At 44.6% G+C, this 18,248-nt stretch overlaps 1 protein-coding gene across 4 annotated transcripts in view; it reads right to left on the reverse strand.

Annotated features, from left to right (window-relative positions):
• Positions 1 to 18,248, reverse strand: part of CGAS (cyclic GMP-AMP synthase) — a 222,844-nt gene that overhangs the window by 132,655 nt on the left and 71,941 nt on the right. For all 4 annotated transcript variants that reach the window (XM_085610943.1, XM_085610944.1, XM_085610946.1 and 1 more), the window contains exon 2: positions 9,813 to 10,026. In XM_085610943.1, coding sequence (XP_085467069.1) covers positions 9,813 to 10,026 — 214 coding nt within the window. The remainder of the gene's footprint in view (positions 1 to 9,812; positions 10,027 to 18,248) is intronic.

An 18,248-nucleotide genomic window follows, 5' to 3' on the forward strand; every position in this document is an offset into this window, starting at 1 on the left:
GAGGCGTGCAGATGGCCAGGTGGTATCCCTCGGGTCGTTGGTTCGGTCCCGTTCTAGGAGCTAACTTGATCCAGAGAACGTTGATTGTCGGGTGATGTGTCCAGAGCTGAGATTGCTCTGCATTTTGTGTGTGGACAGGGTTTATGTCCATCTACGCATCGGATTGATGATGTACTGGACGTGGTGGCTTGGGTGGGGCTGAACAGTCTGGTTTCGAAATAGAGGTCTTTATTGGTCACGCTGAAACGAGTTAGACTGCGATGGTGCCACAAACTGCTACTTTGGCACTGTTACTTCCCGCTGCTGATCGTGGACGTTTTATACAATGTGATCACCGACATTCAGAATGACAATGCCCAACCTCTTTGGCAGGTTTGGCTAGAGTGTTTCGATATGTTCTTTTATTTGTTGGTCGACGTACGAACACCCTATTGTTTGTGGATGTATATTACAGAGTGTTATAAGGTGGTTATGCCCCCGGGTGGCACTGTGCCGCGGCGTTTTGATTCTTCTTTATCGTCAGCTTGTTCTTGTATAAGGCCATGCTGGTCTCGGTGTGAGTGAGTCTGCTGGCCTGTCCGCGGGTTTTTGGGTGAGCCCGGTTAAGGTGACCTGGTGCCTCTGCGGCCGTAGCGGTGCTGCTGCCCCCACCCCCCACCCCCCTTGTGTTCGGGCTGGGCCTCCATGTGCAAACTCGCCACTGCAGCTCATATAGACTTGGACCTGTGGGTCGTTTGGGGCTCTGGTGGGAGAGCAGCGCCTTGCGCTACTTGGCTTTTAGTGACTGCCTTGGTGTTTTCACGTGTCGTGGACATGGGAATTTTAAATAATAGCATAAAGCTTAGAAACAGCGGCAGGGCGCCCCATCGTCATCGCCGTCTGTCACATGTTGTCATATGTCTACTTGCAGGTAGTATGGCGGCGCTTGGGTGAATGGTCAAACGCAAGCCCTTAAGTCCAGTAGTTAAGCTGCAGGAGCAGGATTAAGATGGCCACGTGTTAAATGTTATCCTCCACGGGGTGTGCCCGTTCGCAGTGATGCAGCCACCTCACACGTGATGTGCAGTTGTGGTGAAGGAAACGCGGTGCTTGGGGGCAACTCAAGCAAAGACCTATGACTTCGGGGTTCATTGTTCAACTTGAGCTAATCACACATGGTGGTACGTCGCGGGGTCTGCCCACACCAAAGTGGGCCATGATCACGCAAATCATAGGATCAGAGTGCGGTGTCATTCATATATGGCGTTATACCGTTATTCCGTCCCACGGGTCCTCGTAGTGCCCTCAGTTACTTCAGATGATATTAATAAGTTGGAAATATGGCGACTGGCATTGAGACGATTGTCGAACCTCATGTGTGCCTTACACTTCCAGGTTCAGCATCATGGGTACTAGTGGGGAAATCCCGGCATATGGAATTTTGTTTCCCACAAAGGCGCAAGAACTGGTTGATATGTCGCTCACGTCATTGAATTGGATGACATCTGCATAGCAACAGATGATAGGGCATGGATGCAGGTGGCACAATTGATTCTGGTGCAAGATAATTATTGTTTTACCGTAGGAAACCGGGAGGTTATGCCCAGGTTCTGTCTTTCTTTGCCACCGGTCATACATAACATCTTGAAGGTATTTATTATTGTGAGTTCCACGCTTAAGTCAAGAGATGCTGCTGCCTTTCATCTTTAGCCATAGTGGCAGCTTAGTCTATACAGGAAAGTCAGCAGCCTGAGCTGTTTTGAGACAGGCGGAAGGCCTCGGTTTGTGTGTCATACATAACATCTTTAAGGTTATTCTCCCTGTCCACAGGGAGGCAAGGTAAAGCCCAGCGGTAGATATTTGGTGTCGCTCATGGATGCCCTGTGTTGGGTGAATGATATCTGAGAGCTGTACTCCTTAGAAAAGGACATTGCCAAATAGTCAAGCCAATGGCACATCAAGTGGTTATGGAAAAAATCTCGAAAGTAATTTTGTTTTGGAATAAACAAAAAAAAAAAAAACCTGCTCTCTTTTATCCATTCTACGATAATGTGTTGACGTGAAATGTTCACCTTGGCCACGTCACGACCCCCAAGATTAAAACTACATGTGGTGTTCCCCAGGGATCCTCTAAATGGAAACACTTTGGTGGAACAAGGTTTATCACACTAGGTCCCAGATATTGGAACTCCCTACCTCTAGAGATTAGGTCCTGCACAGACCTCATGACTTCCCGCAAACTCCTAAAACGTGGCTAGTTAGACAGGTATATGAGTAACATACCACTCTAACAGGTTTCAGAGTAGCGTCAGGAAACCAATCTGGTACGTGTGCCCTACAAATTTAGTATAACAGAACATAACAAATGTTGGATTGGATTTCCTATTCTTTTAGGAGCTGAACATAATGTGTTTATGCATAAACTGTGAGATTCGAAAACGGCTCATGGAACCACACAGGTTGTTTCACAAGGTGACAGCAAGCCACACTGTTGGAATAAACAATTAATAAAAAAGAAATTACACTATTTTGAAATTAATTGAATAGAAGTCAACAAGTTTAACGATATTTTGGACTAATAGTTATGGTTAAAGGTGAGATAAGGTTACCTCGTTTTACAAAATCAATTCTAAGAAATTGCAGTTCAAGTTGTATCAGTCAATAACATTAACTAACAACATTATATAACAAACGGTAAATAATTTCAGTGCCTGTATTGAAGGGGGAAAAAAAAAAAAAAAAAAAAATCGCATTTGCACATAGGTTCATAATTGTTGTGGTTAGCATTAGGTTTGAATTAGGGAAGGAGGTGCTGAGCCAATTCATTATTGAAACTGATTTGATTTCTATAAATATTAGTTCAGATTACATGCCGTCTTCAGGAAATAAACTTTAATTTAAGTAAATTAAAAAGTAGGAATGAACCGAAATATTTCAATAATATTTATCTTAGTTTGAGTTTATATGAACTATTGAACAAAAAAAAAAAAGCCAGAATAAGACTCCATCATCCAATTTAATGTAACTTAATTTGAATAAATATTCAATAAAACCTGTATTATCTGGTTAGTTAGGATAGATCCCCAGAATGCTAGGTCATTATTGGCAGTAGAGAGGCAAAAACAAGGAGATGTTGCTGAGATATTGGTCATTTGAAGTAAACAATAGGATAATAATACAATGTGAAAGGAAGCAAAAGTAGGGAGTTTATGGCCGAAAAGGTAAATACGGCAGAGTTAGCTGTTTTATCGATTTTCATTGATTTGTATTAGCATGCTGTAGGAAGGGGAGATTGTCTCAACGAAACATTGCCAGTAATGCTGTCACTAGCCAAGGTTGTGGCATTAACCATTCAGAGACGGTGACATGAAGCAGCCAGGGACAGTGAGCATATGTTTTCCGTGTGCTGGGTGAGAGTTTAAAGACAGAGGCTGTTGCCCCCATACTGTCTGATGTTCACAGCTTTTAAGTGCCCATCCCGTCATTAGATACCCGTGATGACAGCTTGTGTTTATAAACGTAGGGAAGGCAGTTAACCCACACGTTACCTTCATCTTGCTTTATTGTGCTGTAGCTGTTGGAAACACACTTCCAAGCCAGAAAGGACCCTAATTTGGCCCAATTGAAATATCACAATAGGATTTCATGTCCATAAACGCCAATTTCATCTATGCCTTGTTACCCATGCCATATTTTCCAACATGAGAAGTGGATTTAGGTGTTGCTCTCCTTCGCTCAGTCTTTCCTGTAGCCTAGGGAGTTTGAAACGTTCACAAATTTTGGTCCTCGAGCTGAAAGATCTGTATCCTTCAGAAGCAAATTCTCAGCTGTTAGTCAGTCAGTCATATTGGCTTTATCCGGAGTCATAATATAGGCGTCCAGATAAGCAGTCCGCTTGCAATATTTGGCCCTGCCTAGAAATCCTGCAAACCTCGAAGCAGCAGCAATTCGGGAACCATAAACACTATCAATACATCACCTTTTTTAGACAAAGTGGAACATGTAACCTTCTTCGTGCTAGGAAAGAAACTCTGTTTTCCGAAAATACACCCACCTTTACCTGCAGAGTACATATTCTTCCATTGTTTATATAATTATGTTCAAGGAATGAAGGGTATAGATGGATTGAAGAATTTCAAAAAAAAAAAAAAACCATGGCTCAGCTCTACAATGTAGGTTTTGGATCTTCACACAATTACGGTAGGAAGATCTGCAGTTGCATCGCAAAGAAAGTTAGGAACATCATTCACTTATAAGCTGAACAGCAGTGGGGCAAAAAGACATCCTTGCGTCAATTCGCTTTTTCTAGAAATCCCTTTGTTAGTCTGCCCTGGGTTTCTGAGTAAAGTTGCAAATTATTGCTGTTATTTACGGGTTACAGAACAGGATCCAAGTTAGCCCACTAAAGCTAGCTCGCAGGGGCAGGGCACCTATAACAGCGAAGGGAGGAAGGAGGGGCTCTGGCAGCGACGGGAGCCTCCCCAGAGCTGTGGCGGAGTTACAGGGCGATCTGGAGGCAGAAGGGTACAGTAAGGGTACCTCTGCGACAGGCGGTACAGTAAGGGTACCCCTGTCAGGCACAGTAAGGGTGCCCAAGCCAAGGTACGGGAGCCGAAGGAGGTTCTGGGAAGACCGCAACGGCGCCCCGTTAGTCCTTCGGGCGGTTGGGGGGCCTGACCAACCGGGGGTGTGCCATAACACGCTCCGCCCCCGTTAAAAGGGGAGGGAGTATTAGACAGATCACGTGATCCAAAGGAGGATCTGAAAAAAATGTGCCGCACTGCCGGGCATCGACCCACCGTGTGTGCTGGCTCGCAAGGCGGGCGGAGCAGCGAGGGGCTGCTTGCCCTGGATCGCCCGTAAGATAACCCACTTATCGTCATACTTATGTTGTATGAAATAAACCTGCAGCAGTTCTTCATCCATAACGAATGTGTCAGTGTAATCTTTGGGTGTCGTCTGTGCATGCGTGTTGAGTGGAGCGGATGACGGTGTGGTCACTATGTGCTGGGCACACAAGGATCTCTGCAGCACGTGTCTTAACCCTGTGAGATATGTAAAAATGCAATTGAGTACTCTAATCTAGATCTACTTTCACTGATGTTCTTGTTGTCATTTTCTTTGCAGCAGATTTTCTTTTTTTAAATAAATGTACATGTTGACTGTCAGACACTGCTTTTCAAGCTCCGCCCCTCGTGACTCCACCCCCTTTTCTCTGCCACACTTTCACAACCAATTTGTGGGTTCCTAGAGTTAATATTTTCCGAAAGCAGCGCTGGTTGGAGCCCTTTGAGATAAGTAGACTTTTGAGTGATTCTGAAGCGCCAGCTGTCATTAGCAATGCATGAATGAATTAACTAGCTAGCATGGGGCAGTACCCATCACTTTGTGTGTCTGATTCCAGCCAAAACTGGGAGAGGGCTAATGGGAGCTAACACAGAGGGCGGTGTTTTCGTGCGGATTGTTGTTTTCATGCAGATTGTCCTGTTCAGAAACATAAATCAGTAATTTTGACAGGATTCAGTAGAGGGAAAGAATGTAACCTGTGTACAGCTATCGCCGAATAATTTTGGAGCCCTTCTGCTAGTTTTCACTCCCTTTCTAAAGCGAATGTTATCTTTTTACGAACAGTTATTCGGCTTGTAAGATTTCCGTGTGATTAATGTGCTTTTTGTTTCATACACAGTGCTGCGGTCTTAATCAGTATTTGTGGGTTGAACACTCGTGGGGTGGCTGCCCTCTTCACTGGCCCAGTCTTAATACAATTATGCATTAAGTAGATAACCCTTTCTATTGACATTTAATTTAAGAGCAAGCAACATGGTACAGTAAGACTATATAAAGAAATAACTAAGTGCTGCCAAACATATCGGAAAGAAAAATCAACAATTTACAAGAACTCAATAGCCATCTAAAACAAGCATTTGCAATGCAATCGGTCTCGCATTCGGGACCTTATATGTATTTAGCTATGCACCACATTAGCCTAGGCACTCAAACAACTACTGTTCTTTAACATGGAGGGAAAGTAAGCACCAAACTGCGTGACAGGCCATGTTTGGGAACACATGCAGAGAAATATTGCATTTCAGTGGGAAATAGTATAGTCCAAAGCTCTGCTTTTAATATAAAAGCAGGGCCTTCGGTGGTTAGATCACTGAAAATACAAGATTTGAAAAAAATATTATTGTCTACGGGTGCTCACGGAAGACAATTTCTATGGACTGGAATCTAGAGAATGCGAAAGTGATTCTGAATCCTCTGTTCTTAGATAACCAATAGGTAACTTTATTAAGATATGGGTCCCCTGATTCCGTCTGGTTATGCCTCAGTAATGGGATGCCAGTCAGTATCACAACATAAGGGCTGGTACATGGTGAAAGGTTCACAACAGTCTTATTAGTGGCTGCATCAGTGTTCTGCATATCCAGCAAGGGCCTATTGCTTGTCAGTTGCAGTTCCCTTTGGCCTTTGGGTACTACCATCTGTTGAACAATCGGGATCACAGTTTGGGCAATAGGCACCGCTCCCGTATGGTGCTGTACACTTCCCCCAGGGATTCATCCTTTTTGGGGGGCAGTAGAGCTGAAAACAGAGGTCGCCATAATAAGAAGCTTCAGAGACAATAGTGGCAGGAAGATGAAGATCTTGCTCTCTGGCCGTGTGCTGCACAGGGAGGCTGGGGATGCAGAATGAGTCCGTTTGGCAGAGCTGATAATGGCTAACGGAGATTCAATTACCCACAAGCAATCAAAGATGGGTTGCAGCTGTGCTGGTAAAACCGAGCTGAACCTGCTACAGCATTGGTCAAGTAGCGAGGGATCAAGCTCTGAAGATAAGGGGCCAAGTTGAATCTCACCAAACCACTTAACCAATAAAGACTACCAGTGCTTGCATTGGAAAAATCGAAGTGCAGGTACTCTGTACCAGAGCACCTGCTTGTTTCTGAGAAGTGCCGGTACTCTCCAATTAAATGTATTATGTGTGCACTGCATACCATTGAGCCTGAGTAAATTAGACTGACCGCTCACAAAGACACCGGAGGCCCCGCCAACACCATACTTACATTTTCGCCAAAAAGTGCACTTGCTACCAGCCTATGACGGGTGCAAGTTTAACAAACAAGTAGGCGCTTAACCCACTGGTCTAAGGTTAAAAGAAATAAATCCCCTTCGCAAGATTATCGGTCCTATTCTAATGGAACTTTTAACTTTGTGCTAAGGTGCAGGTGGGGTTTTAGTAACCGGATCTAGGTTATGTACCCTGCCACCCTTCCAACCACACACCGCTTCCCCCAAGCCCCCACCGCCCCCTCCCCCCCCCCCTCCCCGAAGCCCACGATACTCACCATGCGAGGGGCTCCGTGCCGGCCCGGAATTGGGGGGGGGGGGGAACCCCCTCAAGTAGGACGCCACGCTGCCTCCCGCCAGGCATCCCCTAGCAGGACGACTCGAGGGGTGCCCTACGGTGGCCCTAGTGCCTCACCTGCTGCAAAAGGAGGGCGGCCGCCAAGAGACGCAGAGTCCGGGTGATGAACGGTGTCCTCTGCCGCGGGGAGCCCCGCGCTGCCCCGCACATGATGCGCCGCTCCGGGGCGGCTTCCAAGGCCCCGATGATCCGGCTGCAGTGAGCAGCAGAGTCCACCCGGTGATGATGCGGCGTTTGTTTTAACAGTCCCAGCAGGCAATCTTGAGGTGTACAGCCAGCCACTTCCATTGTCATTGTCATGTCAGAGAGGACTTCCTTTACCCTTTGCCAGAACTTTAGTATACCACGACAACTCCAGCTCGACACCTAGGGCATCGATCCTCAACTCGTAGCTGAAACTTAAATAATTTCACAGGGGTATAGTAGATCTGGTGCAAGTATTTAAAATGAATAATTCGAAGGTTGCAATTGGCTGTTAAACGCCCCGTTAGTTTGCAACATACAACCCAATCCTCTCGTGACAAGGGGGCCTCTAGTAAAGCATTCCATTTATCCCACGCGGGTGAGTGGACAAACTCATTCTCTCTCCGAGAGGCTATATACAGTTTAGATATGAGCCCACAGCTCTCCCCTCTTTTCAAGTGCACTTTTAATGCTTTCAACCCACGTGTCTCCTGTGCACATAGGTTTCAATCCTGTATGGGGCACTCAAAGCCGATCGGACAGTCGATGTCACACATGTCCGGGAGAGATGGTCCACAGACTTGCCGACCCCGCTCACGGACGCGGAGTGGAAGAGGGCATTCGAGCAGGTGTGTAACGTGGCCAGCAACACCCGCTTTAAACTCGCACAATTTAACTACCTGCACCGCACTTATTTGACACCCCAAAGACTGGCGCATATTAACATGAGGCGCTCTGCAGAGTGCCTTTGCTGCGGCATGGAACCAGCAACCTTTATACATATGACATCGGACTGCCCCAGGCTTCAGCAATACTGGAAAAGGGTGCTGGAGACACTCAGAGAAGCGATAGGTCTCCGTATCGAGAGCATTGTTAAGCACTGCGTACTAGGGGTCCTGCTGACCCTGAAGACGAATAACAAAATGCAACATAGGTTTGCACACTTAAAATTGATGCACGCTAGACGTTGTATTGCGATACATTGGGCGCATACTGCACCACCCACAGTACGCAAGTGGATGGCAGATATGCATGAATAGGGGGTGGCTGAGGAGAGGCGGTTATGGATAGTGTGCACAGATGGGATTGCCGAATGAGATATGGAAACATGGGGGCTGTTGCTAACTGAACTACAACCCCAAAGTCAGGTGGAGGAGTGGGCGGGCTCCCACTCTAACTCAGGGTCCCAGACAGCAAGGCCAGGAGGCAATGCAGCGATCACAGATGTCCACACCTCAGGTGTGTAGCATACTACATTGGTTCGGGGGGGGGGGTGACCACTCCTGGAAGGCGAAGAGAGATATGCCAATCATCCACGGGAGGAGCCCCTAGCATATCAGTATCCATAAAACGACTACGCATTTAGGGAAGGCCCATCTAGAATGATATATACCCAATATACAGAGTGACACATTGTCCTTGGACAAACTGCTGTGGCGCATCTCCATATGATACCAAGTGGTGTACTAAAATCTTCTAAATTAATTGCTGCCTAATCTGGTCTGCCTTCATGTGCTCTGGCTTAAGCATTAATCACTCAATGAACTGTAGCCAAAATGATAGCCTAAGATACTGAGGAGCCTATTTAAAAACTACTAACATACTACAAAATGCTACTCACTAACCTATTTGAGGAGGTGTACACCTCTGTCTCACCTATCTTAAGTGTGCAGATGTTCACCTAGACCGTGGAGCTCTCAACACAGGTAGGTTTTCGTTTTAATAGTAAAAGCGGAAGGGACCAGAGAGTGGCCAGAAAATGGGGTATATTAAAAGACTGCGGGTTGGGAGGGCTTAGGGACAGACATGCATCCACCTACAAAAGAGTAAGCCCATTGCTATTCTCAAACTGCACAACACTTCTATAGTTACTATAGCCAAAAAGGATCCAAACCAGTTGTAAGTGTGATTCAGGGTGGAGATGGAGTATATCCAGTTAATCGACTTGATGGCATCTTCTAACTCCATGCTTGAAACTAAAGCCTTTTCCAAAGATTTTTATACTTACAACTACTAAAAAGGTGTTCTTGGAAAACAAATAAAGTAGGAATATTGCACTCTGCATAAACATTCTTTTAACAATTTGTGATAAATTAACTTAGTATATGCATTTTATTTTTATTACCAAACAAAAAACTACTAAATCAAGCCCAGCAACAAGTCCATTTAAATGGAAAAATGATTAACCTTCAGTTCATTTATTTTTTTGTGTGTGATCTTACCTTCAATACATTTCTTTACTATATGTGACCTGAGTGTTTCAAGCATGCTAGTCGCTGACAACCATCCATCGACAACACAATTTACAAATTTCTTTTCATTTGAATTCCTTTCAAATGATACACGGTAAAAGGCTCCAGCTCCATCAAAAGGTTCCAACTTAATTTTTCCAATCGGTATTTTAAGCATTATATCAAACTCATCAGGTTTTGAAATCTAAAACAAAAAGCACTGATGTTAACCTAAGGTAAATAATCCTGTTGAAGCAGAAAAGCAATAAATCAGCAATTATGTATGTATTTTGCAAATTCTAATAAAATAACCTTTTTACAGCTAAATAAATTAAAAGCATTGCCCTTTTCCTACAAATGACGCTGGATGGCACACAGCAGGTAGGATTATTACATTCATGTTATGCACTCAATTCTTAAGTACAACCCTGTGAAACAACTTCCTTTAAAATAGGGCCTTAAGAGCAAGACAATGTTCATAATACTGTGAAACTGCAAACACCTCCTTTCTTGTGTTTTCTGCAACTTACATGAAACATTTCTGTCTGAATTATATGTGTGAATGTCTATAACATAGGAATGTTACAGGGCACTTAACGAGCCCGCATTGGCAATGCCAACATGTCTGGCTGATAAATAGTTTCTTTCTCCAAGCAACTGTGATCATTGTGTTAATTTTGTTTGTAGGTCTGACATGGCAATGCACTTGTCACCTGACCTCTTTAACCTACACCAATCTTATTCTACCGTTCTTTGCTTCCATACAAATACATGTCGATTCCCGTACAATGTACTTGTAATGCCTCACATTACCATACAACATCATATTAAAACCAGATCCATTGGCAGCACCAATGCTTTTTTCCTATCTGTCAACACAATGTGCACCCTACCCTGTGAACTGTGTTTGCGCCTGCGGCAATACCAACCCTTGAGGCTACTGCAGCTATTGCTGCAGCCCATTCTTCGTGGATTCAATGTCCTTTTGAACCCTCTAACATGCAGGCCTTGTTCAATTTCTTGTTCTGTAATGCTTGTGCTATAGAATGGAGCCATACAAACCGAACTTCAGGGCAGCTAACGACTGTGTGCTCATCAGCACAGCAGCTGTTTGCTGAGGCCTGAGTCAGGCCGGAGGAAAGCAATACTACACTACAGCAGTGTGAGAGACAATGATCACTGTGAGGCCATGGTTGGGCACGTGGCTGGGTGCATGGCTACTTGCGGTTTTATAACACCAGGCTTCGCCAGGATTCGCCAGGTGCAGATTGCGGCCTTGCCGCGTCTTCTAACGCAAGAACAAACTGAGCTGCTTAGCACTAAGGTGTCTGAAGCCTTGAGAAAGAAGAGATACTCGTCCCCAATGTTAGTATAAACTGATGTTTGGAATTTTCCTTTGATTGTTTGTTTTGGGATCCAATAGAGGACCGCCTAACTAATTCCTGTCTCCAGAAGAAGACTTAGTACCCCATTAGAATGTCTTTGAAGTTATCTTCTCCATTAAGGCAGCCCCTTGAACTAGACTTCACTGAAATTATTCATTTGCCTTCCTCAATGGAGGACCTCACTCAATGGTTATGGAGTTGGAAAGCTGCAGTTGTGCTAGACTATCAATAGAGGCTCTCACAGAAGAGTACAATGAAGATAGAACGTTGCAGTGGTGCTGCACTCCCAATAGAGGTCCTCTACGAACTGTCCAATGTAGATGGAGAGCTGGAGCTGTGCTATCCTACCAATAGAGGTCCTTACAGGTGCAACAGAGACGGAAAGCTTGTTGCACTATATAGCTAACAGAAGTCCTCACATAAGAGTACAATGAAAATAGAAATCGTGTTACCCTCCACTACCAACAAAGGTCCTCACAGAAATGAGCAATGGAGATGGAAAGCTGCAGTTGCGATATACGCACAGAAGAATACAATGGAGATGGAAAGCTGCAGTTGCTCTATAGTGCAAATAGAGATCTTCACAGACTAGTGCAATGGTAACGGAAAGTTGTTGCACTATACTATCAGAGGTCCACCAGTAAGTGTACAATGGTACCAAAGCCCTTCATCGGTGTCTACCTAAACTTTAGATCAGTGAATTATGAAAAAGGCACACAACGTTGACATTGTGAGAAAATACATAAAGCACTGCTTGCTTCTAGATCCAGGTTTTCCTCAAACAACTGCCATAAACTAATATATTATATTCTGCAAGATCACATTTGCCATAAACTCACTTTCACCATTTGAATATTTCCATTTTCCACCAGTTCAGTTTCTTCTTAGGAATCTGGTTGTGCGCCCCAATGGAGAATGACTATAGCGGTATGGAAATAGTTGTCACCCTACTATACATATGGACTAGCAGTCACTATGCACTACAAGCATCTAAAAAGTATAATTTGTGGGGAACTGTGTGTCAATCAAAGCTACAGGGGTGTGCCTGTCACCTAGAAATGTGCATACAACTGTTACTCCTTTATTTTTTTTAATGACTAAAGAACTAGATCAAAGTTGATAATTATGAGTCAGCATTGCAACTTATAGTCCGGTAACTCGATCTTCATTTTGCAGTAGCTTCACATGAAGTAACATGGATACTGTCAACAATTGATTAACCTTTGCAGATATTACACCATAAAATGACATTAAAAAACAGATGCTTAATTGAAACAGCTCAGATGCAAACAACTTCATGAAAAAAACATTATTTCCCCACCATATTCCTCAGTCACTACAGATGAGAAAAATGTATGGTCCATTGTGAAAATATGTTAGGTCTGCAGCAGCTGCAGAGTAAGGCTGGCCTACACCTTCTAATGTTCAGAAGCCTAAGCAATGGGATTAAAAAATGTTTCCGTGGTAGAACGTATAACTTACAAAAAAAGAAAAAAAAAAAAGAACGTAAATTGAGCTGTACAGGAGTCACAGGGCATAATTCAAGTTCTGAGTCACAGTAAGTGCCACTTGGATAAGAGACTAGAAAGTGGGCTATTTTAAACCTGAACCTAAGTTAATAAAATCTCTGAAACTGGTGAGGTAGGGAATAATGATAAGGCTGCATACCATCTGTGCTAACTAACAGCCACCTTTTTCTTTTTTATTTCTTGGAGTTCTCTGAGCCGGCCACACAGGGTAAGGAATTCTGTCTTTAGTTGCTTTTTAGGTTGAGCCTAGACAGCGCATGCGCTGTCAGGATGACCTGTAGTAGGGGAAAAGGGCTTATGTCCCGCTTGCTGCCTTGCCATTGGTTCAGTTCATCAGTCGCTCTTCCTTGTTGCTTGCTAAATGGTTCAAGCAGCGATACCTCACTTCCGTTTTTCTAAGACCAGCACCAACCAACTACAGTTACCTTCCACTTTCATTCTTCTTCTCTTATTCCGGAGTACTCTTTTTCCTGTTTCCGGAGCATCATGACTTCAGCTGCAGCCACTTTGCTTTTCGCCCGTCACGTCACATAAGTGAAATTGTTTCTTTTTCCTTTTTTTTACTACAGCAGGCAGGACGTTGTTGCGAAGCCGGGAAAATGGTGGCCGCTGGTTCTAAGAAAGGTGGAACCCTTTGACAGTGATCATGGAAAATCGGCAACTCTTTAAGGTATGTTATGGTCCACTTTTGAGAACTGTCACATTTTAACTCGTATCTGTGATGGGGCACATGGGAGTACGACCCAATACTTATGGAGGACTGAGGAGACTGGGTAAGGGGGTAACTCACAGGTGGCCTCCTACTTGCCGGGCATGGAGAATGACACAACCACACAGTAGTTCCATCTGTGCCGCCAGCCACGAGCACTGACGTCACGCTTTATTTATATGAGGTTGAGGTTGCAACAATGTAGTGTGGAGGCCAGGTGGCTCACTACATCCCATATAACCAACGGGTGTTTAAACAACAAACTAAAACAACAGACCAACACAATAAACTAATATAACAAACTGAGCAAAGTCCAGGATATTCACGATGCAGCTCACAGTTCTTGTTAGGTTAACACAGAAAGTCTTTCAATCGAGTGCATGGCTGGGGGTTGGCTCTTAGTCGGTACGGTTAGCCTCCTCAGGGAACCTGGATCTCCTCCGGGCCTGGGCTGGCTTCTTCCAGTGCTCTCTGGACCATGTTCTCTGGGGTTTCGCCAATTTCCACCGTGGGCCCAGTAACATCCGTTACCTCCATCGGGCTGACTCCCACTGACTAGCGGTTCCCCAGCCCCTTCTTTCATGACAGCAACAGGGGTTATTGCTTTCTTGAACCAGGAGGCGTTCCTAGCTATCTGATGGGTGCCTCTTCTCGCGGTGATCATAGATCCCTTTACTTGGATAACCTCCCACAGCTCTCGCTCAAAGGGTGTCCGAAACTTGGATCCTGGGTTTCTATCTTTGACCACCACGTAATCTCCCCTGCAGATTTCAGTTGGCTTGGCCCTCCTTTGCTGATTGGCCTTGTCATTGGTGCGTTGCCTTGTAGTCTGGGTCGCACCGGGTCTAATACCGCCGGTGACCATCTTTCACTAGAGGGGAGCACGTCTCTCACGACTCGCTGCATGAGGTTGGAGATAGGCCCTTAAGAAACGATGTAAACACCCTTTCAAATCCTCGGCCTGGTCAACTCCAATTCGTGATGCTTTGTTCAGAGTCCTCATGAATCTTTCCACGCCCCCGTTGGCTTAAGGCTATAGGGGTGTTACTCTGCGGTGACAGATGTTGTGCAGATTCAGGTACTCCTGGAACTCTTGTCCTTTGAAAGGTGGACCATTATCTGTGCGTATCTCATCAGGCATTCCGAGGAGTGCAAATGCTTTTTCCATCACAGGTTTAATGCCTTCAAACGCTGTTGAGGCCACCACCTCCACCACCGGGAATTTGGAGTGACTGTCCACCATCACCACGGTATGCCTCCCATCCGGGAAGCTTCCAAGCTCCATGCTTATCTTGGCACATGGTGTATTGCTAGGTGCTTCGGTAATGACTGGAAGCGTGGGGGGGGTTCAGCCCCCGTTATCAGACATGCATGGCAGCCTCTGACCTTTTCTTCCACCATGCGGTCCACACCCGGGAACCATACCTTTGACCTCAACCAGGATTCTGTGTTCTCGACATCTTGATGCCCTTGGTGGGCAAGATCCACTGTTGTTCTCTATAGCTTGGCGGGTATCACCATGCGTGTGCCCCTTAGAATCACTCCCTCGCACCCTTCGCTCAGCTCATCGCGTCATCCACACAGTCCAAGATGGTACTCTCTCTCTTCGTCCGTCAGACCACTGGACCCTTGAAGGAACAGTTTTCAGTAAAGGAACATTGAATTGAGCTTTTGGCAATGCAGAGATGTGGCTCAATCTCTATCCATTTCTTCCATATATCTATTTTTATATAATCTGTGAGATGTCTATAGTTATGAATTCTCCATCTGCACACTATATCTTTATCCAATAGCAGCTGATGTTCTAGTGTGATATCTTACAGTCTAGTGGACGCATTAAATAATGAAATAGCATAAGAACTAAATATTTGTTCTTTCCTTATTAACATCCACTCCAGTACTTTATACCGAACCTTTTTCAGCGACTTGGTCATCCATAGGAAGTCATAAATTTCATATATTTGTCTTATGATGAGCTATTTGTGTCCTTCTACCATCCAGAAAGAGGCCGAGTCTCGTCCTTACAGGATTTATAAATGTAAAGCAACTTCTGGTAAGTTTTCACATGAAGGCAGGTCTCCTCCATGGGGTTGGAGATCTCCATATTGGCAAGTATAGGGAAAAACAATAAAGTTTAATAATTATTAAAAATGTATAAAACATTTTAATGTAAAATAAAATAGGTGAATTAACTTAAACTAATTATTAACCTAGAACTAATAAAAATGTTATAGCAGATCAACTAAAAATTAATATTTGGTAAATAATTAAATGAAATATTAATGTAATATATTATTTAAAATTCCAAAATCACATCTCACAATTATTTTTTAATTATTTATTAATTATTAAAGGTTTAACCATTCTATATAATTATTTTTTAATAAATATACATTTAAAATAAAAAATACATTTAAGTCATCTTTTAACACTTAAAAAATATAGGTAGTTTAACATTCAAATTAATTTATTTTGTTTAACATTATGGGTTGTCATTTTAATTCCCAAACCTCCATCATTTTCTGTGCAAGTGTGTTGCAGTACCTGCAAGTGACTAGGTGTGGTGCTGGACTTACTCAAAGGGTGGGCAGGAGTACATTTACTACTATCTTAGGCCTTTTTTAGGTCTCGCCAAAGACAGCGCACAAGTGCTGTCCCTTGCAAGAGATATGGTTTACTACAAGGATGTTGAGGAGTCCACCCACTGCTTACTATTTGTTGGCTTCATTGTCACTCTTATTTGCTGCCTCCCTCCTAGCCCGCCAGTATGTGCCAGTTTCACTTCCTCTTCTTTCGTGATGTGCATGGATCAAGTACGGATTGCTTCATTTTGATTAATGCCCTCCGCTGCTCGCACTGTGACTTGGGTACTATTATTCTTTCTCCTTCTAGTTTAATATATTATTATTATTATTATTATAAAGCTCTATACAGGGCTTACATGACCTGTGAGAGTATCAGAGTGCTTTACAGACGAAATGAAATAAGAAACAATCACAACATAATTAGGAGAGGTATAAACTGTGAAAATTCACAAAGTGAGGAAAGTAACCGCCATGGGTCAAGTCAACAGACCAATAAACATGATCCAACAAACAAGTAATAATCATGGGTAAAGATCAAGATTCAAAATGTGTGATCTAGAGCAGAACTTTGTTCATAAGTAGTATTTCTTTTTTTTTTTAATTCTTTTTATTTGCAAATAAAACCAAGGCCACAAAATGGTCAGTACTTAAACAGTAGAGTCATTACAACACCGGTAACATACAGTGACAGTGTGGGTCAAAATGTCATTTGAATTTACTCTAAAAGCATAATAAGTTCAGTCAATAGTCTCCAAGCTGGACCTGCGGGCCTGCGGAGGCTCACAGATGTCACCTCTATATTCGTTCCAATTTGACCACACCTCCCCCCACTTTCGGGGGCACCCTCGCGCCGTATACACAGTCTTCTCCTGCAGCATACACCAATCCATGTCTTTTTGCCATTCGGCCAATTTCGGCGGAGCGAATGCACCCCAGAGGCGGGCGAGGTTTCTTTTTGCCACCATTTGCCCAAGTGTGATCCAGAGTTTCCCTTTTGCAGGTAAGTCTGTGGGTTCCCAGATGTTCAAGAGGCATCTCTTAGCCTCTGGGCGTATGTCTACCTCCCATACCTCCCGCATGCAAGACACCACTCGCCTCCAGTACCTCCGCACACTCGGGCAGTCCCACAGTATATGGAAGAAAGAGCCAGTCTCACCGCAGCCCCGCCTGCAGAGCCCCTCCCCCCCTCTTCCCATCGCCTGCAGTCTAGTGCAGGAGACGTATACTCTATGCAATATTTTAAGTTGTATGAGCTGAAGTCTAGCCGAAATCGCCACCTCCCTAGGGGATGCCAGCGCACTCACCCATTCCTCATCATCGATCTCAAGTCCATCGGCCACCCACTTCTCCTTAAGGGACTCGAGTGGATCAGGAGGATTATTTATCAGTTTTTATATGTGAGTGAGATGGCATGCTCCGGCATGTGTCCGTCGAGCAACCTGTCCTCGAGTGGGGAGGCCTGTGGGGGCTTAGTCCCTGGTGGTATGTTGGATTGGAGGGAGTGCCTAATCTGCATATACCTGAAATATTCAGTGCGTGCTAAGTCGTATGTGTCCTGCAAGTAAGCAAAGGATCTGACCCCCTTGGGCCCCCACAGGTCTTTGACCTGTGAGATACCAATAAGGTCCCAGCTATGGAACCCCTTTGTATGACCCAGGTTGCCCAGTCTCTCCGACGCCCCCAGGGGGGTGACCATGGTCAGAGTGTTGGACCAACCTAGCTTACGATGCGCCGCGTGCCATATTTGCACCGAGTGTTTCGTCGGTCCTGTGAGCTGATGTTTACCAGGCTTAGAGTAGAGAGCGACTTTATAATTCCCACCTGGGAGTAACCATCTATACGTCCCTTGGTTGATCGCCGACAAGTGAGCGGCCCAGTAGTACTTGCGGATATCTGGGAGGGCTATCCCTCCATCGTACCATCCCAGTGTGAGTTTTTGCAGCGCTATTCTAGGTGTTCCGGACCAGAGGAGGGCCCGCTGCGCCGCCTCTATTGCCACAAAATAAGAATTCGGTACCAAGTCCGGATAGTTTTGGAGGGCGTAGAGAAATCTAGGAAGTGCCATCATTTTGAAGAGGGCCGCACAGCCCAACAGGGACAATGGCAGTTGCTGCCAAGTATTAGAGTCACGTTGGAGCCGTCGCAGGGGTGGCAGTAGATTCTTTTCATACAGAATAGTCTTGTCCACGGTGACAAAGACTCCGAGGTATTTGAATCCG

This window comes from Triturus cristatus, chromosome 6 (genome assembly GCF_964204655.1).
Source record: "Triturus cristatus chromosome 6, aTriCri1.1, whole genome shotgun sequence".
Classification (NCBI taxonomy): domain Eukaryota; kingdom Metazoa; phylum Chordata; class Amphibia; order Caudata; family Salamandridae; genus Triturus; species Triturus cristatus.